Consider the following 25,571-nt stretch of genomic DNA (forward strand, 5'->3'; position numbering starts at 1 on the left):
GATTTTGTGCTGTTTCCAGTGATCTTGGGTAGGGAGGCATTGCAGAGGGCCAGGAAAAATTAGGTGATGAGGAAAGGGAAAGACAGCACATGTGTTTCAATTGCTTGGAAGTGAAGGAAATGAGGTTATAGCTTAGTACTTAGCAGAATTAATAAATGAAGGCTATTCGGCTTAGAAGAGATCTGACCTTCCTAGAGGGCAGAATAAAGGAACTGGGAACCAGGAAGAGTTAGAAGGTCTAGAGGGATTTCTATGTGAATGAACCTGTGGAGACCCTTGTAGAGCTACATCTGATTCACTGGAGCCACTGGTGTGGGAAGTGTTGTTGGCCCCTAATGAAGAGGCTGGGAGGTCTTTTACTTATGAGATCATCTTCTCTCCCAGAGGAAGATAGGCACTTTCTCCCAGGCAAGTTGGAGCTGTGGTCTGTTGCTCCCAGATATACTCACTTTGTTAGCAGGTATGTAAATGAATTTAGCTAATTCTCTGATCACTAGATCAAATATCTGTAGGCTTAGAAATAGTTTCACGGCTGGGTGCAGTGGCTCACGCCTGTAATCCCAGCACTTTGGGAGGCCAAGGTGGGCGGATTGCCTGAGGTCAGGAGTTTAAGAGCAGTCTGGCCAACATGGTGAAACCCCGTCTCTAATAAAAATACCAAAAAATTAGCTGGGCATGGTGGCTTGCACCTGTAATCCCAGCTACTTGGGGAGGCTGGGGCAGGGGAATTGCTTGAACCAGGGAAGTGGAGGTTGCAGTGAGCGGAGATTGTGCCACTGCACTCCAGCCTGGGCGACACAGTGAGACTCCATCTAAAAAAAAAAAAGAAATAGTTTTACTCTGACTCCCCATTGAACAATTTGTTTATTCTGCCTGTAGAGAAAAACATTGTCTAAGGTAGTATCAACCATGAGGCAGCATGATGATGTCTGATATATTATTTTTATTGTAAAAACATAGAACAATTTTCATACATAATTCAGACATGGTCTTAGCCAGGAAAAATTAAATAACACAGCACAGCATGGTTGAGGGAAAATATGCACAGTCTGTGTCAGGGTTAGAAAACCCTGAAAGAGGTACCTGAGTATAGAGAACTCCAAGCTAATCCTCTTGGAGAAAGCCTCTTGGGCCTAACGTGAGATCAGGTAAGCAATATAGAATAAAACCTTTCTCTTAGCCCCAAAGAGATTCCATCTGTGTAGAAGACTGGGTGAGAAGTACATTTGCCTGTCTTCCTCCTGTCTTTCCTTTTTATTATAAGATACATTTATAGACCCCATAGAAGAAAAGATAAATTTCAGAGGCTGTTAAAAAAGGCTAGGCCTAAGTTATAACCCTTCTCCTCACAGCCCCGTTTCCCCAAGGGGCATTAGCACCAGTGCAGCTTTCTAGCTGTAAACAATGCCACCAGCATGAGTGATAGTGTCCCTGTAGGGTGCTCCCACTTCTCAAGGACCAAATACACCTTAGCAGAGGCCAAGGTTTCCTGACAAAGTGAATGGGGGCAAACAGAAAATGCACAGGTGCAAACATGGAATAGAATGGTAGTTGATGATTGGTCTGAGGTGCCTAGAAACTGAGTTAAATCTAGCTCTAGCCATGAATGAAGAAAACCTTTTCTTATTTTCTATTTGGAGCTTCTGACAAAAAAAACCTTGAGAGGCTCCTGACCAAGGGACCTGAGGGATTTTGGTGGTTTCTTTCACCTAAGGCAATTGGATTGGCTTACATAGCTAAGCTAAGTAAAAATAACCCTTTTCACATAAATAAGAGTTACAAAAATTAAAATGGTGGAATGTCTCAGAGAAAAGGAGAAAAATCCCAATACCCCAAATTGTGTATTCTTTAACAATAATTTAAATAATCACTGAAGGACAGCTCTCTGATTCCTTTCCCAAGTTCGTAGCAGATTGTGTTTATCAGAAGCTGGTTCCCTCCTAAAGCTATAAGCCCTCCCTCTCAGCACTGCCTTGAATAGAGCCCATAAAGATATTAAAACATATCTGTGCTTTTGCATTTTCCATAAGGAATTGCCTTGGATTTTGGCAAGTGATTTTCCTAGTTGCTTCTAGTGGGTTCTCTGAAGACAGGCTTGCCAGAAGGATTAGGTGGTATTCTAGCTAAGCACCAAGGTGCTTAGACCCTGATCCTACAGGTAGACAACCCTGACAGTGGACAAAGGTGTGGCATTTCACTATTGGTTATATATTTGATTTTCTTGTGTTTGGTGAGTTCACACAAGGCTTTGGAGAAATAGGAGAAGGCATTACTGCCTTTGCTTTCTCTCTCTCTCTTGTTTTCTGGCACATGTACTTAATGGAAAAGGACATAACCTCAAGGCTATGGCAAATCCGAATTAGAGTGATAGGACAGGACTAGGGTGGGAAGGAATGAGTGCTCTGAACAGGCAAGTTTAAAGCAAGTCCAGGTTGGGAAAGGGGAAGGGAGGGGAAGTTCTGGCCACTCTTTCCCAAAGTCAGCTTTGCCAAATTTCAATGACAAGAAGGTTGGGTTTCCTTCAGACTCCCAATGTACCTTTTCATCTATTGACACTGAGGGAGGGGCAGTGACTAGGCAGCCTGGAGGTGCCTATTAGGAAGGAAGAGTAGGAGAAAATTATTTCTGTCCCCACCCCCCTACCCCTACAGGGGAAAGGAATCTCCTAGTGATGAGGGTGAGAGACTTGAAATACATCAGCACTGTAGTGAGCAGGACAGGTTTCATTACTTCTTTTTTACTTCTGAATAAATTATTTCTGTGGCTGTTGGGGATGGGGAGGCTGAAGTTGATTGTGTGGGTTGCTGGGCTTCAAAGTTCAGGGTAGAATAAGTAACTTCATTCATCTGAAAAGCACAAGTAATGATCAGTTAAGTCAGTGACACAGGGCAGGGCCTCACCTTGCCTGGGGTGATTCAGCACCACAAGCTGTTACCATTTTGAAATTTTAGCTCTGGAGAAGGGCTTTTGTTGTTACCCATTCTCTGCTTGCTGACCTACTGATGAATGATCATTAGAAGAGAGAAATTATGGTATATATGCAATGGAATAGGATAATGCAGCAATGAGAACCAGCAAACCACAAATACATACAACAATATGGATGAGTCTCACAAAGCAATGTTGAAGAAGCCACATATAAGGATATGTTGTATTTCTCCTTTATGTAAGAAGAAGACCAAGCAAAACTAATCTGGAGCATTAGAAGCATAGTGGTTACTCTTTGGAGGGAAGTGACTGGTAGAGTTTCTTACTTTCTTTTTTTTTTTTGAGATGGAGTCTCGCTCTGTCGCCCAGGCTTGAGTGCAATGGCATGATCTCGGCTCACTGTAAGCTCTGCCTCCTGGGTTCAAGTGATTCTCCTGTCTCAGCCTCCCAAGTAGCTGGGATTACAGGCATCCACCACCACGCCTGGCTAATTTTTTGTATTTTTAGTAGAGACAAGGTTTCACCATGTTGGCCAGGCTGGTTTAGAACTCCTGACTTCAAGTGATCCACCTGCCTTGGCCTCCCAGAGTGCTGGGATTACAGGCATGAGCCACCATGCCTGACTGGAAGGGTCTCTTTTTAAGGGGAGGTCATGTAGTATTTCATGATTTGGGTGCTGCTTACCTGGGTGTGTTCAACTTGTGAGAAAGTTCATACATTGTGAAAGTATAATTATGATTTAGCACTTTTCAGTATGTATGTTTGCTCTATTGAAAAGGTAAAATGAAAAATTCTTTTTTTTTTGAGACAGAGTCTCCTTCTGTCGCCCAGGCTGGAGCACAATGGCGCAATCTTGGCTCACTGCAAGCTCCACCTCCTGGGTTCACGCCATTCTCCTGCCTCAGCCTCCCAAGTAGCTGGGACTACAGGTGCCCACCACCATGTCCGGCTAATTTTTTTGTATTTTTAATAGAGACGAGGTTTCACCATGTTAGCCAGGATGGTCTCGATCTCCTTACCTCGTGATTCGCCTGCCTTGGCCTCCCAAAGTGCTGGGATTACAGGCGTGAGCCACCGTGCCCGGCCATAAAATGAAAAATTCTATAAAATTATTATAAAAAACAGGATTTCAGATCTATTAAAGTTGAAATTATCCTTTTGACAGTAAGAGCAGGATCAGACTGAAGGTAGGGGAGTGAGAATGATTCAGTGCCTTCCTTTTTTAGGCCATTGTGCTGGGTGCTCTATGTAGGTTATCTTGTTTAATCCCTTCAACTTCTCTTTGAAGTAGGCAGAATGCCCATTTTACAGATGACAAAGCTGAGGATCAAAGAGGTTATGTTACTTGACAAGGGTCACAGAGCTACTAAGAGTCACATCCAGTATTCAGACACAGGATGGGAATAATTCCAAAATGCATGTTCTTGCTGCAAAGTAGACTCGTGGGACTGATTACAAATACATCTTTGTTGTTGCACTGAGGAACATTAACCCAAACTTGATGTTACACTGTGTCTTCAGGAATAATCAGTTCTACACAGAATCATTTCCATGAGAAAATAAGCCCATGAAAACCGGCTATGCTTACCTTGTTAGGTGGGTCATTGGAGTGGTCCTGAGCTGGAGAAGCAAAAGAAGAGTTAGCAATCCATGGAAATGCAAAGCTGACTTAAGGTGATTCTAGCTGAAGGAGGTGGCAGTTGGAGGGTGGGGAGTTTAAGGATCAGTTAAGGAATTTACTTCCCTCGGAGTGTATGGTCCAGACCCAGCACGTTAGTACCAGAGAAGGGGCAGGGGCAGAACCACAGGAGGCCACAATCCACTTGTGAAGAGTTCTACCAGTTCACAAGGCCTTGATTTTTGCCCAGATGTGTTTCTCAGCAACATGCTCCAGTGGCAAGGAGGGGCATTGAGACTTGTAGCACCCACAGCACCCACAAGATAAGGAAAGTCTCACCAAGGGAGAGTGCCCACATCCGTAATAGAGGCAGGAGGCGGAAGGAGTAAGGCTGAGGAAATGGCTCCTGGAAACATGGGATCTTCCTCAGGGCTGCCTGGCCTAGGCAGAGTGAGCCTCTCTCCTCAGATGTGTCTCAGGGGACTCCTGTGGCTAGGAAGGGTGGGAAGACCTATGCCACCTTAGGGTTGGGAAACAGAGATACTTTCTGTGAAAATTCAGAAAGGAGGGAGTGGTTTGGGAATCCAGGATTCCCTGCCAGGGGAGGGCACGTGGTGGAACATACCAGTTCTCACTGGGGTAAGTGGCTTTACTTACTGTGGTTGGAGACTGAGGGTTTGTGCTCTGTGAGATCACGCTGGTCGCTTGCCCTAAATAAATATCAGACACTGTGACTGCTATTCCCAAGCACAGGATCTTTGTTCCTTAAATTAGGAAGGACACTGTGAGCAGGTAATTCCTTAGAGTCCTTGATGTTCATACTGCCTTTCTTCTGAGGGCCTCGTTCTTCAGTCTAAGTACAATCCCTTCTAGTGTTTACTCTTTTCCTGTTTGCTGGATGTTCACATTTCATTTCATTCTTTATCAGCTGCTTCTGTGCCTACTTCTGTCCTTAGAACCTTTCCCATTTTGTTTTCTGGGATAGATACTTTTTTTTTTTTCTCTATTTATTGTTCAAGGGGACTTTGGTTGTTTTTGCTTTCTCTTAGGTTCTCTTCCTATGCTATTTCTCCCTCCTCTTCCAATGTGGTCAACAGAGCAGATGACTTGCTTTCTCCTGCTGCTTCTTTCATTTTTTCATTTGTTTTCCTTCCTAGACCTTGCTTTCCCTGACTAGGGAACAGAGGAACATAGTTGAGTCTCTCCCTCTAGATTAGATGGGGATTGGAATAGCCATGTCCAAGAGATAATGGGAGACAGGGAGCATGAAGACCAGGGAAGAGGAAACCTGTGGTAATTAGTGCCGAGAAGCAGGAGTTTAGTGGGAGGAGTATGAGATCCAGGCCCAGAGACAGGCAAAGAATTCTTTCCCTCTCCCAAGCATGGCAGTCAGCCTTGGAGGAAATAGAACAAGAGGAAAGGCCATCATACCTGCCAGTCTTCCTGAAATGCAGAAAACATGCCAGGGCTACTGCTATCAGAGCAACCAGGGCCAATACTCCAATCACAATGCCAGCAATGGCCCCAGCTGAGAGGCCATTTTCTTGTGATGGATAATTATCTGTCATGGAAAGAAAAGAGGAGAAGAAATGAAGGTGAAATTATTTTACAGTGGGGGCTGGGCAACAACTCTCAGAATGAAGTGGTTTCTAATTGTTCCTTCAAGGAATACAGTTTCATTGTAGGAAGGTTGCTGGAAGGTGATTAGCTAACTATACCCTTGCAATTTTTTTTTCAATCACCATATTTCTTTTTTTCTTTTCTTTTTTTTTTTTGAGACAGAGTCTTGCTCTGTCGCTCAGGCTGGAGTGCAGTAGCATGATCTTGGCTCACTGCAACCTCTGCCTCCCAGGTTCAAGCGATTCTCCTGTCTCAGCCTTTCAAGTAGCTGGGACTACAGGCACATGCCACCAAGCCTGGCTAATTTTTGTATTTTTTTAGTAGAGATGGGGTTTCACCATATTGGTCAGACTAGTCTTGAACTCCTGACCTCGTGATCTGCCTGCCTCGGCCTCCCAAAGTGCTTGGATTATAGGCATGAGCCACTGCGCCCAACTCCAGTCACCACGTTTCTAGGTTGATGATCTCTCTTTTGTCAATTCCACCCTGGCCTTTCTGCACTCAGACATTTTTAAGGCTTTGAAATGTGAGAAAGGCTGATTGCTATTTTGTATGTGATTAGAACTTTCCACCTTTTTCGTGGTTGCATCTTTTTCTCAGTGTCTCAGTTGTGGCAGTCGGTGCATTCTGAATTCACCACCTCTTTTGCATAGAGAATTGGCTTCCCACAGGCTCCCAGCAGGGGTATGAAAGCAAGCTCAGTTTTGTGTGACTGTTTTACTCTGAAGTGTGAATGGCTGGAGGACTCCCTGTCAGCCTTGCAGAAACGCTCTTAGAACTGCACTGCAGGCTGGGCATGGTGGCTCGTGCCTGTAATCCCAGCACTTTGGGAGGCTGAGGTGGGTGGATCACGAGGTCAGGAGTTCAAGACCAGCCTGGCCAAGATGGTGAAACCCCATCTCTACTAAAAATACAAAATTTAGCTAGGCGCGGTGGCAGGTGCCTATAATCCCAGCTACTTGGGAGGCTGAGGCAGGAGAATCGCTTGAACCTGGGGGGCAGAGGTTGCAGTGAGCCGAGATCACACCACTGCACTCAAGCCTGGGCGATAGAGTGAGACTCTGTCTCAAAAAAAAAAAAAAAACCAAAAAAAAAACTGCACTGCAATCTAAAACTTCCTTTCTCTCTTTCTCTTCCACAGGAATCAGATCTGCATCATGGTCTGAGGTTCCTCTCACTCTCTCCTCACTTTCCCTCTCAGGCATTTACCCCAATAAATTATCTTGTATGTTTAATCCCATCTTCACTGTATCGCAGTAGATGGAAACTAACATACCAGGCTTAAGACTTTGCTTTACTTCCTTTTTTTCCCCTTTCCCATATTTGATTATAGCCATGTCCCAGTGGGTTTCTTGTATAATGCTTCTCCCTCCATATATATATATATATATATATATAAATAATACCTTTTGCATCTATTTCTTCTTCTTCTTCTCTTTTTTTTTTTTTTTTTTTTTGAGGCAGGTTCTCACTCTGTCACCCAGGCTGGAGTGCAGTGGCACAATCATGGCTCACTGTAGCCTCTTGGGATCAAGTGATTCTCCCACCTCAGTGTCCTCAGTAGCTGGGACTACAAGCACATGCCACCATACCTGGCTAATTTTTTTCTTTCTTTGTTTTTTTTTTGAGACCGAGTTTCGCTCTTGTTGCCCAGGCTAGAGTGCAATGGTGTGATCTCGGCTCACTGCAACCTCTGCCTCCCAGGTTCAAGTGATTCTCCTGCCTCAGCCTCCTGAGTAGCTGGGATTACAGGCATGTGCCACCACGCCCGGCTAATTTTGTATTTTTAGTAGAGATGGCGTTTCTCTATGCTTGTCAGGCTGGTCTTGAACTCTCGACCTCAGGTGACCTGCCTGCCTCGGCCTCCCAAAGTGCTGGGATTACAGGCGTGAGCCACCATGCCCGCCCACCTGGCTAATTTAAAAAAGTAATTTTTGTAGAGATAGGGTTCCACTATATTGCCCAGGCTGGTCTTGGACTCCTGGGCTCAAGAGATCCTCCAGCCTCGGCCTCCCAAGTGTTGGAATTACAGGTGTGAGCCACTGCGTCCAGCCTATTTCTTCTTTATATCTGTTGCAACTATTTGGGGCTTAACCCTCACCAGTCAACTCAGGCTGGTGATTAATGCTATGTTAGCTACTTTTGTGGGGTACTTCCTGTGTGCCAGGCCCTGTGCTGCTAAATGCTTTACATGTATCTCATTCGATCCATAAAATAGTGCTGTCTGGTAGACATTATTTCCATTTTAAACATGAAAAAAAATGGAAGCTTAGAGTGGTAAAAAGCTTACCTAAAGTCAGATGGCTAGTGAGAGGTGGATCTGAGATTCGACTCTAGGACTACCTGATTTCAAGGCTAATGATAACAGTAGTAGTAATAGCAGGTAACATTTAGGAAACATTTGCTATGTTTCACAGGTATGAGCGTGATGGCTCACACCTGTAATCCCAGCACTTTGGGAAACAGATGGGAGGATTGCTTGAGCCCAGGAGTTCGAGTTCAGCCTGGGTAACATGGTGAGGTTCTGTCTCTCCGAAAACAAAAATAAAAATATATTAGCCAGGTGTGGTAGCATGTACTACTTAGGAGGCTAAGGTGGGGGAATTGCTTGAGCCCAGGAAGTTGAGGCTGCAGTGAGCTGTGTTTGCACCACTGCACTCTAGTCTGGGTGACAGATTGAGACCCTATCTCAAAAACAAAACAAAAACCCAAAACCCGTGCAATACTATGGAGCAGGCATTCTCAGTGCAATTTTCGGTTGAGGAATCCGAGGCTCAGAGTAGTTAAGAATCTTGTGCAAGAAAGAAATTTATAACTGTAGGCCAGGTACAGTGATGCACGACTATAATCCCAGCAATTTGGGAGGCTGAGGCAGGTGTATCACTTGAGCTCAGGGATTTGAGACCAGCTGGGCAAGATGGTGAAACCCTATCTCTACAAAAGATTACAAAAATTAGCCGGGGGTGGTGGTGCGTGTCTGTAGTTTCAGCTACCCAGGAGGCTGAAGCAGGAGGATTGCTTGAACCTGGGAGGTTGAGGCTGCGGTGAGCCATGATCAGCCTCGGTGACAGAGTGAGAACCTGTCTCAAACCAAAAAAAAAAAGTTGTTCTTCAAAAAAGATCACTATAATTGACAACTTTTAACTAGATTGACTAAGAAAGAAAGAAGATTCAAATTACTAAAGTCAGAAATGAAAGTGAAACATTACTACTAATTCTGCAGAAATAATAAGGATTATAAGAGTACTATGAGCAATTGAATGCCAACAAATTGGATAACCTGGATGAAATGAACAAATTCCTAGAAACACAAAACCTGCCATGATGGAATCATGAATAAATAGAAAATCCGAATAGACCTATAACCAGTAATGAAGATGAGTCGATAAAAGCATTTGACAAAATTCAACATTCTTTCATGCTAAAAAACACTGAAACTAGGAATAGAAGGAAATTCTCAACATAATAAATGCTACACGTGAAAACCCCCAGTTACATCATAGTCAATGGTGAAAGATTGAAAACTTTTCCTTTAAGATCAAGAACAAGACAAGGATGCCTGCTTTTGCCACTTCTATTCAATGTAGTATTGGAAGACCTAGACAGAACAATTAGGCAAGAAAAAAAAAGCATCTAGATTGGAAAGAAGTAAAATTATACCTGTTTGCAGAAAACACCAACTTATATATAGAAAACCCTAGAGATTCCACAAAAAAACTATTAGAATAATAAATTCAGCAAAGTGGCAGGATACAAAATCAACATGCAAAAATCAGTTGTATTTTTGTATACTAATAACAATTCAAAGGAAAATTAAGAAAAAAATTCTATGTATAAGAGCTTTAAAAATACTTAGAAATAAACTTAACCAAAGAGGTGAAAGATTTGTACCCTGAAAATACAAAACATTGCCAAAAGAAATTAAATAAGACATAAATGGAAAACACACCCCATTTTCATGGATTAGAAGACTTAATATTGTTAAGATGACAGTACTACCCAAAGTGATCTACAGATTCAGTGCAATCTCTATCAAAATTACAGTAATATTTTTTGCAGAAATAGAAAAATTCATTCTAAAATTTATATAGACTCTGAAGGGACCATGGATAGCCAAAGCAATCTTGAAAAAGAACAAAGTTGAAGGGCTCACACTTCCTGGTTTCAAAATTTTTTACAAAGCTACGGTAATCATCACACCCATAATCTTAGCACTTTGGGAGGTGGAGGCGGGTGGATTGCTTGAGCTCAGGAGTTTGAGACCAGCCTTGGCAACATGGTGAAACCCCATCTCTATGAAGAAAAGCAAAAAAACAAAACAAAACAAAACAAACCCAAACAACAACAATAAAACAAACAAAATCCAAAAGCTACAGTAATCAAAATAATATGGTACTGGCAAAAAGAAATAGAAACCAGTGGAATAAAATATAGAGCCCAGAAAGAAATGTTTGCATACATAGCCAAATGGTTTTTGACAAGGGTGCCAAGATCATTCAGTGGGGAAAGGATAATCTTTTCAACAAATGGCATTGAAGAAACTGGATATCCATGCAAAAGAATGAAATTTAACCTTTATGTAACACCACATATAAAAATTAATTCAAAATGCATAAAAGACCTAAATGTAAGAGCTAAAACTATAAAGCTCTTGGAAGATAGAGTGAAAACTTTGGAACATAGAATTTGGCAATGATTTCTTAGCTATGACACTAAAAGCATAGGCAATGAAAGAAGAAGTAGAGAAATTGGACTTCATGAAAATTAAAAGCTTATGTGTATCAAAGCACATTATCACAAAAATGAAAAGACCTCTTATAGAATGGGAGAAAATATTTGAGAATCATATATCTGATAAGGGATTAATATCCAAAATATATAAAGAACTACTGCAACTCAACAAAAAATCCCCAAACAACCTAATTAAAACATGGGCAAAGGACTTGAATAAACATTTCTCCAAAGAAGATAAATGGCCAATAAGCACATGAAAAGATGCCAAATATTTCTAATCATTAGGGAAGTGCAAATCAAAACTCCAATGATATACCACCTTATAACCATTAGGGTAGCCATTATAAAAAACAAAACAAAACAAAACCAGAAAGCAACAAATGTTCTTGAGGATGTAGAGAAATTGGAACTCTAGTGCATTGCTGGTGGGAATGTGAAATGGTATAGCCACTGTGGAAAATGGTATGATGGTTCTTCAAAATTAAATAGGATTACCATTTGATCCAGCAATTCCACTTCTGAATATCTATTTAAAAGAACTGAAAGCAGGGATTTGAACAGATGTTTGTGTACCCATGTTTGTAATAGCATTATTCATAATAGCCAAAAGGTGGAAGCAACCTAACTGTCCATAGATGGATGAGTGGATAAGCAAAATGTGATATATCTATCTACACAGCATAATATTATTCAGTCTCCAAAAGGAATGAAATTCTGATACATTCTACAACGTAGATGGACCTTGAAGACATTGTGCTAAATGAAGTAAGCCAGACACAAAAGGACAAATATTGCATGCTTCCATCTGTATGAGAGGTACTTAGAATAGTTAAATACGGCGTGGGCACAGTGGCTCATTCCTGTAATCCCAGCACTTTGGGAGGCCGCGGCTGAGACCAGGAGATTGAGACCAGCCTGGGCAACACAGTGAAACCCCATCTCTACAAAAAAACTTAAAAACTTAGCCAGGCATGGTGGTGCACTCCTGTAGTCCCAGCTACTCTGGAGGCTGAGGTGGCAGGATTGCTTGAGCCCAGGGGATTGAGGCGGGAGTGAGCTTTGATCACACCACAGCACTCCAGCCTGGGTGACAGAGTGAGACCCTGTCTCAAAACAACAAAACAAACAAAAAAACCCAACCAACCAAAAAAAAAAAAAAAAAAACAACAACAACTAAGTATATGTATATTTGATTCAGAGCCTGAGTTCTTTTTTTTCTTTGAGACAGAGTCTTGCTCTTGCCCAGACTGGAGTGCAGTGGCGCGGTCTTGGCTCACTGAAAGCTCCGCCTCCCGGGTTCACGCCATTCTCCCGCCTCAGCCTCCGGAGTAGCTGGGACTACAGGCGCCTGCCACCACGCCCAGCTAATTTTTTTTTGTATTTTTAGTAGAGACGGGGTTTCACCATATTAGCCAGGATGGGCTCGATCTCCTGACCTCGTGATCCGCCCGCCTCGGCCTCCCAAATTGCTGGAATTACAGGTGTGAGCCACTGCGCCCGGCCTGAGCTGAGCTCTTAACCACTTTACAATTCTGTTTGCTATAATGGTCTCTTCATTGATATTCTGCCTCCTGTGAGTTTTATCCATTTTGCACACCATTGACAGAGTGATCCTCCAGGGACATAGGAAGGGGTGAGGAGTCACTTACACTTTACGGACAGCATGATGGGGTCGCTTTGGTTCTTACTGATTGAGTTGAAGACCTCACACCAATACTTCCCCGCATCCTCCCTCTTGACAGGGTTTATGCTGAGGGTGGTGTTGCCCTGGGACAGCTTCATCCTCTCCGAGGACGGGAGACTCTGGTTTTCGAAGAACCAACTGATGGAGATTCCAGTGTCATTTGTGGAGCAGGTCAGGTTCACAGAGTCCTTATCTTCGGTGACTGTGGTCTTGCTGGCTTTGATTTGGGGCTTTACTACTGGACTTAGCTCTGTGGACAAGCAGAGTATCTGAGATAACCTACTGAGAATAGAGTTGGGGCCTGGGGCCTGGGGCTATGCTCCTTTCCCTGAGATCTTAGCCAGCTCTCAGGTCCCACAGTGAGCTGTGCAAAGGTGACCAACCAGGGGATAGCCCTGACCCTCTGCAGAAGGTCGAGTGTCTTTGTTTAGGTGATGATGTGTAAGGAGAGGGCTGCACCTCCCTCCTGACCCCAGATCGTCTCAGAGTGACCCTCTGGGTATCTCTATATCCCCACTTGGAATCCTCTTCTCAGCGCACAGACCAAGCAACCTCATCATCAGGTAGAATGTTTTTCCCACTGACTTTTTTTTTTTTTTTTCAGACAGAGTCTCGCTCTGTCACCCAGGCCGGAATGCAGTGGCATGATCTCGGCTCACTGCAAGCTCTGCCTCCCGGGTTCAAGCCATTCTCCTGCCTCAGCCTCCCGAGTAGCTGGGACTAAAGGCATGTGCCACCACGCCCAGCTAATTTTTTGTATTTTTAGTAGAGACGGGGTTTCACCATGTTAGCCAGGATGGTCTTGATCTCCTGACCTCGTGATCCGCCTGCCTCGGCCTCCCAAAGTGCTGGGATTACAGGCATGAGCCACCGTGCCTGGCCTCCCACTGACCCTCTCCTGGAGCTTTCTGTGATCAGGCATCCTTCCTGTGACTGTCACTTTACATACAAAAGGGAAGGTAGTGTTTCTTTTCATTAAATAATTTTTTAGGGAATGATGATGCCCCATCCAGTCTTCATGACCTTACTATCTGGAGTTCCAATCCGAAGGATTTCCCACTGTAAAGAGGAGTTTTACTTCCTGGTCTGTGGATAGAATATCACGGTGAAGGAGATTCCTAGAGTAGGCACAGTGTTAACAAAAGGCTGATATTCTTACCTTCTCTACAAATACACGCTGTTTGGCATTGCCCATTCTCTCCAATGCAGAGCCCCTGTGGCTGAATCTCCCAATTTCTCCAAGTGTGGGTCACTCACTGTGCTCTGTGCTATCCCATGTGCTGTGCCCACAGCCTCATACAGCTGGTGACTTCAGAGCCAGGACAAGCTCAGGGAGGCAGCCTGACCCAGGGGAGGTTCAGGTGTTGACTGCCTTTTTTAATTTATTTTTTGAGACAGAGTCTCTCTCTGTCGTCCAGGCTGGAGTGCAGTGGTGCCATCTCGGCTTATTGCGACCTCTGCCTCCCAGGTTCAAGTGATTCTTGCGCCTCAGCCTCCCTAGTGACTGGGATTACAGGCACGTGCAACCATGCCTGGCTAATTTTTTTTTCTTGTATTTTTAGTAGAGATGGAGTTTTGCCATGTTGGTCAGGCTGGTCTCGAACTCCTGACCTCAGGTGATCCTCCCACCTTGGCCTTCCAAAGTGCTGGAATCACAGGCATGAACCACAGCACCCAGCCATTGACTGCCATCTTGATTTAGCTGGATTAATGACAGGCCACCTGGACACCTTCCACACACACCTGCGTCCTACCCCACATGGGGTCAGGGCAGAGCCAATCACCGGGCAAGCCGGGAGTAGAGCAGGGAGCAGAGTCTGAGCTGCTCATCCCTGATGAAGGGCATTTCCTTCTCTAATTTAGGGAAAACTATTGTGAGTCTGTTTTAAAACCTCACATATTCCTTATATCTCATGGAGTAGGTAAAAGAAGGCCAAGAAGTTACAGAAGGGACATGTTAGTAACAGAAGCAAATTGACCTTGAGGACCCTTTCTGCTTCCCCCTCTGTGAAGCCCGTCCTGCTACATGGGGCTTTGTGGGGCTGAGAGAACCCCCTCGCCACATTCCAGGCTGGACCTAAGGTCAGCTGTGAGAAATCAGAAAAACAAAGGGAAGAGAGTCTGCAGAGATGAATTGAGAGGGTTCAGGGGAGAATTTGGACTTGTTTGTGCCTGTTGGATACAGGCTGGAAAGGAAAATTTCCTCTCTGCTCCTATTTGAAAACCAGAAAACTTGTACCCCAGATCTTAGTGTTGATGCTCCAGGAATTACTTACCAGTGACTATGATCGTTTTGACTGTGGTCCTGTTGCGGCCAGTGACTGAGTTATTGGCGTGGCAGGTATAGGATCCACTATTATTCACAGTGATGTTGGGGATAAAGAGCTCTTGTGTGCTTTGCTGGAATGTTCCATTGATAAGCCAGGAGTACTGTGCAGGTGGGTTAGAGGCTGCATAGCAGGAGAGGCTGAGGTTTGCCCCTGGACGGTAATAGGTGTCTGAAGGGGAAATGGTGGGGGTGTCCGGGCCATCTGGAGCAAAGAGAATAAAGCCACAGGTGATGTCACCAGAGGGAAGGGGAAGCTGCTGGTCTGGAGAAGCGCCACAGTGTTCCTCTCTATTAAGTCACAACCCTGAAGTCCCAACCAAACCTCCATTGTGTCCACTGAGTCTGGGTCTGAGACATTCACCTGTTTCTCCCATCACAGGCTGTGGACCCTGAGCCTCCCAGGACAGGAGCAGCCTCTCCCCTCCTATTCTTGGTTCAGGCTGGGGCTGCCCAGGTTTGCTTGGGACAGGAAGTCATGGCCAGCCTGGGTGTCCAAGGTTAAGGGTCTGCGTCCTTAGACCTGAGAGGGACTGAGAGGCCTGGCCTCTGACTGTGTGGATTTGGGCTGGCAGCCTGGGCCACAGAGGAACAGAAGATACTCACAGGTGACATTCAAGGTGACTGGGTCACTGCGGTTCGCACTCACTGGGTTCTGTATTTCACACTCATAGGGTCCTGCGTCATTCCTTGTGACACTGAGTAGAGTGAGGGTCCTGTTGCCATTGGACAGCTGCAGCCTGGGACTGATCGGGAGGCTCTGATTGTTTATCCACCACAGGTAGGTTGTGTCCTGAGTCCCAGGTTCACAGGTTAAGGCCACAGCATCGTTGTCCTCCACGGGGTTGGAGTTGTTGCTGGAGATGAAGGGCTTGGGAGTCTCCGCTGTGCAGAAAACAGAGAGAAGATTGCCCTGTGTGGCACCTTTGATTCCTCCACAGACATTTTTCTTTTCTTTCTTTTTTTTTTTTTTTTTTGGAGAATGGAGCCTTGCTCTGTCACCCACGCTGGAGTGCAATGGCGTGATCTCGGCTCACTGCAACCTCCACCTCCTGGATTCAAGCAATTCTCCTGCCTCAGCTTCCTGAGTAGCTGAGATTACAGGCACATGCCACCATGCCTGACGGGGTTTCACTGTGTTGCCTAGGCTGGTCTCAAACTCCTGAGCTCTGGCAATCCGCCCGACTCGGCCTCCCAAAGTGCTGGGATTACAGGCATGAGCCACCGTGCCTGGCTGGGCATTTTTCTTTCTTTCTTTTTTTTTTTTTTTAGACGGAGTCTCGCTTTGTTGCTGAGGCTAGGGTGCAGTGGCACGATCTTGGCTCACTGCAACCTCTTCCTGCCAGGTTCAAGCGATTCTCCTGCCTCAGCCTCCTGAGTAGCTGGGACTACAAGTGCGTGCCACCACGCCCGGCTAATTTTTTGTATTTTTAGTAGAGATGGGGTTTCACTGTTAGCCAGGATGGTCTCAACCTCCTGACCTCGTGATCTGCCCGCCTCGACCTCCCAAAGTGCTGGGATTCCGGCCGGGCATTTTTCAGTCAGAGTTGGCATCTCCCCACCTCTCAGCCAACCCGAGTCCTTAAAAGCCCATGGCAAGTGTGTGTTTCACAAGACAGATGTGCAATGATCTGAGGGTTCAGAGACCGTGAGGCTGCCTGCTCTGTGTGAGAGAAGCACAGACTTTCTCAAGTGTGAACTGAGCAGCAGTGTTGGGTCGTGGACAGACCCAGGACTGGGAGTCACAGCCCCAGGCACTTCTGTTCCTTCCCTGACTGGCTGATGCCTGCCTGACCCACCTGTGGGTCAGGTGGTCATGCAGGTGCTGGGTTCCTTCCAGCTTCACAGTCCTACTTTGCCCCACTAGGTGTGTTTTCTCTGCAGCTTCCCTGTCTAAGGACATCCTAGAGATGGGTGATGATGGGACTTCCCGTTGTCCTTAAACCCTGAGGATACTGCACAGCCTGGCCTGGGACTGTACGTTTCAGCAGAAATAACAGGGGACACCAGGGGCGAGCCTGAAGGTCAGCTCAGTTGTTAGGCAGCAGAACCACAAGGTGGGGCAGTTTTTCCCAGGTGTTTGATGATGACTAACTTGAACCAGTGACCCCTAAAGATAGAGCAGAGTCCAAGGAATGATCTAGAAAAGAGTGAGGGTGACAGGCAGCAGCTGCCTGGATTTAACAGCATATCTATGTTCCTTGTCTTTGGTCTTTAATGTCCCTTTTCCCCCTGAAAAGAGCGGGTGATGACACTGTGGATCTTTTCTGAAATATGTGGGTTTTTTGCAAATGCGGTAACCAACTAGTGGAATAGAAGGAGCATGAACTTGCTGAAAACCTGACCCTCATGGACCGTGTGTGTTTGGTAGATCTGGGATATAAATTTGAGAAGTTAAATTATTCCATTTGTGAAAATTGTTATTAATACTCTGGATCTAACACCAATTAATAAGAGGAATATTCTCTAGAGGGCATGATAAACTCTTAAACCAAGCTCTGAAGTCCAGTAGGATCATGTTATGATCAAAGAAAGATGCTGAAGTCAGTTTGAAATCGTGACTCCCTGGGTAGAAGGGACTCATGGGTCCTGTTAGGAAGACAGAACTTGTCAGAAAGGATATCTGAGGGTTCTCAATTGCATTAAGAGAGAAACGATGCCATATGAGGAGAAGTGATGTATGTTATGTTAGTAAATTTAGAAAGAGTTCTATGTTACAAATTCCTGTGGAAATTCAGGTAAAAAGAGGAACCCAAAACAGTCATGTGAAATGCTTTCTTCCTTTTCTCTCGACTTCAGGAAACACAACTAGAGTTTGACCAAATTTCATCCAAATTGGGCAGAGTCTAAGTGAGACACCAGTAGCTAATGCATCTCCCTGTCCGAGAGACCCCACATTATGACAATGGTGTCATCATGAGGACACAGATGTATGTGGAATGGGCAGCAAACCCATCAGACAGCACCTGCCTGGCCAGCTCTACCTGGGGAAGGTCCCAGGAACCACTAGAGGATGTGAGCCCACAGCAGGACAGGGATGGAGTTAGGAGTCAAATGGGTGAAATGAGCCCAGGGGCTTTGGGGACTGCAGACCTGTCCTTCTGCCTCTGATCCCCTGGTGAGTCAGTATAGAGAGTGTATGGAGTTGTCGCTCGTCCCTGTCCCCTGGCCTGTTCCACATGTCAGCCTCACTGAGGGACCTGGGGACAGTGGCTCGTGATGGACCTGGCAGGGGCGGCTGCTCCGGGCTCATTTCTGTGCCTTTCCTATTGCCTGGGAGGTGGGCCTGGCCACAGTGTGAGTGGGAAGGGAATGGGACAGTCAGCCTTGTTAGAGGGAGTGTCTGGGAAAGGCCTAAGGGTGGAGGAAACTGTGCAGTTCAGCTGGGATAAAAGGAGAGGAAAATGAGGACATGGAGGAGCAGAGAGAGTCAGAGATGCCCATGACAGTGAGCAGTGGGGGCTAAGTGACCTTAGAGACCCCAGCAACCAGGAGCCTCTGGTGTCCCAGAACCAAGACCAGGGAGCCCTGAAAACCTTCCCACAGCCGAGCAGCCCCAGAGTTACATGAAATGTGGTACCTGGGGTGGCTTTAGGGGCAGATGGTCAGGGGATGGAACATGGGTCTCAGTCTCTGGAGGGATGGGGAGCAGGTATGGCAAGAACCTCCCAGGATTCTGCAACCAGATCCAGTCTCCTGCAACCAGGTTACGGATCATTCAATCATTCATTCATTCATGAGAGAACTACTGAGTGTGTTTCATATTGGGCCCTGGCTGGTGCAGGGTGTGAGTGAGGAGAGAAAGCAAAGTCCTTTTCTTTATCCTCCTGTGGGAGTAACACCAACACATCAGGAAACACAGGATTTCAAGTCCAGGGAGCAGAGGTGTGGGTCTGAGGGGATAGGCCTGAACATTTTTTTTTTTTTTTTTTTGAGATGGAGTCTTACTCTGTCTCCCAGGCTGGAGCACAGTGACACGATCTTGGCTCACTGCAACCTCTGCCTCCTGGGTTCAAGCGATTCTACCACCTCAGCCTCCCAAGTAGCTGGGATTACAGGCATGCACCACCATGCCTGGCTAATTTTTTTTGTATTTTTAGTAGAGATGGAGTTTCACCATGTTGGCCAGGCTGGTCTTGAACTCCCGACCTCAAGTGATCCGCCCACCTTGGCATCCCAAAATGCTGGGATTACAGGTGTGAGCCACCTCGCCTGGCCCAGGCCTGAACATTTCTGACACTGACTCTAATTGTTGAATAAGTTCCAGAATAAAACTTAGTTAATTCTCCATTTGATCTCACTCCCCAGACCAGGATCTCCCCTCTGGGCTGCAGATGCCTAAGAAGAAAGGAACTGAACCAACTCTGGTATTGGGGTCCACAGATGCCAAATAACACCCCTGGAGTAGAGGAGAGGTTGAGGCTGTGGCTGAAGACAAATCTCCTGTAACTGATCTGCCAGTTATGGTCTGTCTGACCTTGATATAGTGACTGTATTTATTGCCATGTGGCTCAGTTTCCCCTCAGCAAAATAGTATAAATGGTTAATGGTTTTGGCTTGACTTGTGGTCTGTGAATTAACCTTAAAATATTTATAATTATTTGACCTCAGCTCTGCATAGGGGAGCTGCCTAAATAAACAATCTTTTATTTTTATTTTTATTTTTTTGAGACGGAGTCTCACTCTGTCACCCAGGCTACAGTGCAGGGGTGTGATCTTGGCTCACTGCAACCTCTGCCTCCCAGGTTCAAGCGATTCTCCTGCCTTAGCCTCCTGAGTAGCTGGGATTACAGGCACGCACCACCACGCCCGGCTAATTTTTTTGTATATTTAGTAGAGACGGCGTTTCACCATGTTGGTCAGGCTGGTCTTGAACTCCTGACCTCATAGTCCGTCCACCTTGGCCTCCCAAAGTCCTGGGATTACAGGCGTGAGCCACCGCGCCCGGCCACAGCATCTATTATTGTTGGATTCCATGAGAGTGCCTCTCAGCCTGATCCCTGGTGGACAAGGAGCTTTCAGGAGCATCCTGTCTCCTCTGTTCCTCCTCCTGGGGATGCTGAACTTCCTATGGCATCTCCTAAGCCCCCAGGGCAGTTGGCTGATGGCCTGGGGAGCTTGTCCATCTGTCCTCTCCAGGCCGAGACTAAGGTGAAGGATGAGGCTCTGTCCTTGCCCATATGAGGCTCTACTGCCTGAACCCTGGCTGGTTACCAGCTCCAGGAGCCACAGCCCTCGGATAGCTCAAATTCTTGTTCCTAGTCAGCCCTGCCCAGGAGGCCACAATCTAGCCCTGGCCCAGGCTCCTCAGGGTCACCAGTGGTTGAGAACCTTGGGGTAGTGTTTTGGAGCAGGGGATTCCCAGGGCTGAGCTTGTCTGTGAGGATCCCAGAACAGACCCTGACTGAGTCCTACTGGGTCTTTCTTAGGGACGTGTTCACCAGGAGGGTCCCAGGAGGGCTAGATTGAGACTGGTCTCCCCTCGATAAGTTACCCACATCAGACTGTCCTTCCTCTGAAGCAAATGTCTGCAGGATCAGGACTCCAGAGTAAGACATTCGATATTTTGATGTCTGTCCCACAGTGTGTGTCCTGTACTAAATGCTCAAACCTTAACATGGGGTATAATGCAGAGGGGGACACAGGCACAGCCGAGGCCTGACAATCCCATGTGTGGGAAGTAGAACTAACCCCCCAACACCCAGAGGTCATGGGGAAATACTCACGGTATACATGGAACTGTCCAGTTGCTTCTTCATTCACAAGATCTGACTTTATGACTTGTAGGGTGTAGAATCCTGTGTCATTCTGGGTGACGTTCTGGATCAGCAGGGATGCATTGGGGTATATTTTCTCTCGACTGCTGTATGCAGGCCCTGGGGTAGTTAGTTGATCTGATATTACATATCCTATAATTCGATGGTTGGCGTCCACCATTTCCCCTTTGTACCAGTTGTAGCCAAGAGGATTCTGGGGCAGATTGTGGACGAGTAGAAGAACCTCCTTCCCCTCTGCGACATTGAATGGCGTGGATTCAGTAGTGAGCTGGGCAGTGGTGGGTGGGTTCCAGAAGGTTAGAAGTGAGGCTAGGAGAGGGGAGAGAGCATCGGTCAATATTGGGACCTATGCATTAGTGTGGAAAAACGGGGCCCTGGGTCCTGAGCAGGTGTCTTCACCCCCCACCTTGGAGTGTGTGTGTGTGTGTCCTACTGGGTCAAGGTCAGCAGTGTGACTCCCATTCCCTTAGTGCCTCTGACCTTGTCATTTATCTGGAATGCTCTTCCCCAGGGATCTGCACGGCTCCCTCCCCACTGCCCTCAGATCCTGCTCACATCAGGGTGCTCTTGGGAGATCCTTTCCCTGACACCTCTCCTAGAGACCCTGGGTCTTCCCTTTCTGACCTTTTTCTGCTCTGTTCCCTCCAGGGCTCTTGTCAACACCTGACCTCACATTCTAGATCTCTTTGTGTGTCTGTCTTCCCCACCCATGAGAGCATGAGCCCCGTGAGGGCAGGGATTTGTGTGATATTGGTTGCAGCCCAGTGCCTGAGACAGGCTGCAGACTCCTGTGGATGAGTTACTGAGCATTCCCAGGGCTCTTCATGTCCTGGGGTTTATTTGCCAATATCTGAGGTTGGTGGCTCAGGGCTCTGTTTAATGCCCCTTTTAAAATGTTTTCCTTAATTGTCATGCTGACTTAAATTGTGATTATTGTCATCAGTTTTTGAAATTTATTGTTCATTGATGATTTACTTGGAAAAGGTAAAAAATGGGAGATCTTTTATTCACTAACAGTTTCAGATCACAGACTTTCCTTTTATGATCTCTATCCCTTTCATGTCCTCTCTCCTATTTGGCTCCAAGAGAAGCCCTCTGTCCCCTCTTAGAGCCTCGTCCTCCCCAGAGGACCCTAGCCATTCTCTGTGCACCCTCCTTCCACCCCTTCCCAGGGAGTCCTCCCCTCACCTGTGAGCAGAAGCCCCTGCCAGGGGACACGCACTCTGTGAAGTGGGGCTGAGAGGTGCCCCATGGTGTCTGCTGCTGGCCCTGTCTTCACCTGTGGAGGAGAGCTTGGGCTCCAGGAACGCTTGAAGCACGGCTGTTCTGACTGTCAGCTCTGCTGTTTTCCACCCTCTGTGCTGAGCCTCCTCCCTGGGACCCAGAGCTTTGTCTGATCATGTGTGCTGGGGCGGGGTTTGTCCAGGAAGCTCTGTTTCCTCTCCTTTCATTCCTGCCTCTTTGTCCTTACTTTCTCTTTCCTTTCTGTCTACATTTTGGCTTCCCAGACCACACTTTGAGAATCAAGGGTGATGGGATCTCTGTCCCCATCAGGGGAGGAGGATCCCCCTCTCCAGCACTGACCTCTATTGTGTCCTGGCTATGGGTCTGGCAGCAGCACACAGAGAACCCTGGCATATCCAAATGTGGTAATTATTTCCTTTGCGACACAGTGAGCTTCCAGGTCTCCCCATGCTCTCCAGTGTGCTGGGAAGGTAGGAAGGCACCCAGCAGGAAGGTGACAGAGGTGGCTTTGGGGGATGGAAAGGGGCTCACTGGGGGATGACTGGGGAGGGAACAGCCCTCTGTCTCTAGTGTCACCAGCCTGGTCTCTGACCCAGGGGTCTCAGGTGGAGCTGCAGCTCCTGGATATGGAGGGGGAGGTGTCCTGTGTGTCCTGGGAAGAGAGGACTGTGATAGAGGGAGGTGGGTGGCTCTGGGCTCTACTGTCCTTGGGGAAGGCTTCAGGGGGACCCTCCCTCTCCGTGTCTGTTGGCTGAGCTGAGGCTCAGTACCTGTCCATGTTCTCCCTGACCATCCTGGGTGGTCTCTGTCCTCTGCGAGGCTGATTGTCCTGTGGTCACCACACCTTCCCCACGGGTGGTGCCAGGAGGGAATGGGGAGCTGCACAGGGACCCCTCACAGAACAGGGTCCTCGGAGGACCCAGGAAGGGACAGAGCAGGTACATGTGAGGGCCCAGAAGGGTGTTTTGGAGCAAGGGATGGAAAGTGGGCTCTACCTTCACCTCCTTAGCAAAGCCAGGTTCATGACCAGGGGAATCTGTTTCCTGAGTGTTATCTGTGTGCAGTGTCTCCCCCTGGAGGGCAAGATAAGACCTGCAGCCTTGTCAAGGACTGCCCCAGGGATGCTGACCAGGGTCCACATGATGTGAGCTGGCCCTGACCCCTGGGCAGACGTGGGCTCTGACCTCCAGGCTTCAAGGTTAAGTCACCCCAGGTCCGGTTCACTGCAGGTCCCCAGGCTGCCTAGCTTCATGCAGTGCAGGATGAGAGCAGGGAGAGGACGTGAGTTGTCCAGAGGACTTCTGTCAAGATTCGAGAGAACTGTCCACCAGGGGGATGGGCTGCCTTAGAAGGAGCCATCTGTCCCAGAGGTTTGAAAAACAAAAACAAAAACAAAAACAAAACAATACAAAACAAAAAAACAAAGGCCCAGTGAGGTGTCTTTGGGGGCTCTCTGAAATCCTGTCACGTGTGGCAACATGAATGGAACTGGGCTAGGAACAGAAAGTTAAACACCACATGTTCTTACTAATATGTGGAACCTAAAAACAGTTGATTTCATGGAAGGAAAAAGAACAGAGGATACCAGAGGCTGGCAAGAGTAGAGGAAGGGAGGGACAGGGAAAGATGTGTTAAAGGTTATAAAATTGCAGCTAGATAGGCCGGGCGCGGTGGCTCATGCCTGTAATCCCAGCACTTTGGGAAGCTGAGGCAGGTGGATCATGAGGTCAAGAGATCGAGACCATCCTGGCCAACATGGTGAAACCCCGTCCCTACTAAAAATACAAAAAATTAGCCGAGCGTGGTGGTGGGCACCTGTAGTCCCAGCTACTCAGGAGGCTGAGGCAGGAGAATCACTTGAACCCGGGAGGCAGAGGTTGCAATGAGCTGAGATTGCACCACTGCACTCCAGCCTGGCAACAGAGTGAGACTCCATCTTAAAAAAAAAAATACAGCTAGATAGGAGGAGGAATAAGTTCTATATGTTCTATACCACTGTAGGATGACTATAGTTTTTTTTTTTTTTTTTTTTTTTTGAGACAGGGTCTGGAGTACACTGCAGCCTCAACCTCCTGCGATCAAGTGATCCTCCTGCCTCAGTCTCCCATGTAGCTGGAACTATAGGTGCACGCCACCACATCTGGCTAATTTTTTGTTTTTTTTTTTCCAATTTTTTTTAAATAAATAGACAGGGTCTCACTATGTTGCCCAGCCTGGCCTTGAACTCCTGAGCTCAAATGATCCTCTGCCTAGGCCTCCCAAAGTGCTAGGATTACAGGCATGAGCCACCATGCCCAGCCAAGTGTTTTGATTTTTTTGTAGAGACTGATCTCATTATGTTGGTCAGGCTGGTCTCGAACTCCTGGGCTCAAGCAATCCTCCCATCTCGGCCTTCCAAAGTGCTGAGATTATAGGTGTGACCCACAGCAACCAGCCTTACTATAGTTAACAATAATATGTAGTTCCAAGTAGCTAGAAAGAGGATATTGAATGTTCCCAACACAAAGAAATGCTAAAGGTTTGAGATGATGGATATGCTAATCACCCTGAGCTGATCACCATACCTTAATATGTATCACATCGCTGTGGACCCATAAATATGTACAATTATTAGGTGTCAATTAAAAAAATACAATTAAAAAAGTCATTTAGAGCTAAATCATGATGTGAAATGTTGTTTTCTTACCTCTCATCTCATGACAAACAACACTTGGCAATGGCAAAACATCCTCAGGAGCTGTGGCTCTGTGCTTCAGTGCACATACAAGTTTGTTTGTGAGAATGTGTCACCTAATGCGAGTGAACCTACGTGAGATCATCACCCTTCCTGGGGGACCTCAGAGAAGGACTGAGAACCGCCGGCTCTGGTGTGTGGAGGAGGTTGCAGGTGAGTCACTTGCTGGAAGGCAGGCCTGTGGGCCAGCTTGAGGAGGAATCCATTTGTGGAGGCCACTGGATGGGGCCACCTGGGCCTGGGTGAAGAGAGCCTGAGGGCACAGGACAGGGGGAGAGAGAAGGTGGTGCACATCGTCATGCAGGCAAGTGCTTTAAGTGTCTCTTCATTCATTCATGGCAGGCAACTCACACTTTAACATAGCAACTCAGCAAATAAAATGAGGATATTGGCTGGGCGCGGTGGCTCACGCCTCAGCACTTTGGGAGGCTGAGGCAGGTGGATCACCTGAGGTCAGGAGTTTAAGACCAGCCTGGCCAACATGGTGAAACCCCGTCTCTACTAAAAACACAAAGATTAGCTGGGCGTGGTGGCGGGCACCTGTAATCCCAGCTACTCTGCAGGCTGAGACAGGAGAATCGCTTGAACCCAAGAGGCAGAGGTTGCAGTGAATCAAGACTGTGCCATTGCATTCCAGCCTGGGTGACTAGAGCAAAACTCTGTCTTAAAAAAAAAAAAAAAAAAAAGGTATTTTTTCTACTTTTCTACTTAGTTCAAGTTCCTAAAAAGGTCTCCAGATTGTCAGATTCCCCTGGAAGCAGGTCAGGGAATGGTCCCCAGTAAGAACTATTGAAATACATTAACAAAAAATAAAGACAGATAGAATAGCTAAAACAGTCTTGAAAAAGAAAATTGGAGGATTCACATTTCTTTCTTTTCTTTTCTTTTCTTTTCTCTTCTCTTCT

General features: G+C 46.6%; 2 protein-coding genes and 1 long non-coding RNA gene across 6 annotated transcripts in view; 2 read left to right on the forward strand and 1 right to left on the reverse strand.

Annotated features, from left to right (window-relative positions):
- The window catches only part of LOC129051986 (uncharacterized), an 80,883-nt gene extending 61,421 nt beyond the window's left edge, over positions 1–19,462 (forward strand). The window contains exons 3-5 of the long non-coding RNA XR_008516607.2: positions 12,643–12,755; positions 15,585–15,691; positions 19,219–19,462. This is a non-coding gene — a long non-coding RNA (uncharacterized LOC129051986). The remainder of the gene's footprint in view (positions 1–12,642; positions 12,756–15,584; positions 15,692–19,218) is intronic.
- The window catches only part of LOC103888610 (CEA cell adhesion molecule 6), a 913,736-nt gene that overhangs the window by 758,362 nt on the left and 129,803 nt on the right, over positions 1–25,571 (forward strand). The window lies entirely within an intron of this gene.
- On the reverse strand, positions 924–23,302 carry CEACAM1 (CEA cell adhesion molecule 1). 4 transcript variants are annotated; one of them, NM_001132423.1, is given in 9 exon segments: positions 926–2,846; positions 4,517–4,548; positions 5,204–5,256; positions 5,978–6,107; positions 12,550–12,834; positions 14,861–15,115; positions 15,517–15,795; positions 20,637–20,996; positions 21,876–22,047. In NM_001132423.1, coding segments are annotated over 9 exon segments (1,578 nt in total). In that variant the 5' UTR covers positions 21,940–22,047; the 3' UTR covers positions 926–2,726.

The sequence above is a fragment of the Pongo abelii genome, chromosome 20, assembly GCF_028885655.2.
Source record: "Pongo abelii isolate AG06213 chromosome 20, NHGRI_mPonAbe1-v2.0_pri, whole genome shotgun sequence".
Lineage (NCBI taxonomy): Eukaryota > Metazoa > Chordata > Mammalia > Primates > Hominidae > Pongo > Pongo abelii.

Bases quoted from the DNA above. Each gene is read 5' to 3' on its own strand.
- CEACAM1 (XM_024236312.3), bottom strand. From the start codon at position 21,939: ATGGGGCACCTCTCAGCCCCACTTCACAGAGTGCGTGTCCCCTGGCAG. The intron at 6,108-8,605 runs GTGTGAGCCATC...TTTCCATGACAG, and splicing joins CCAAAGTGCTGGGATTACAG to ATAATTATCCATCACAAGAA. The intron at 4,549-5,203 runs GTAAGTAAAGCC...TTGCTTCTCCAG, and splicing joins ACCCTCAGTCTCCAACCACA to CTCAGGACCACTCCAATGAC.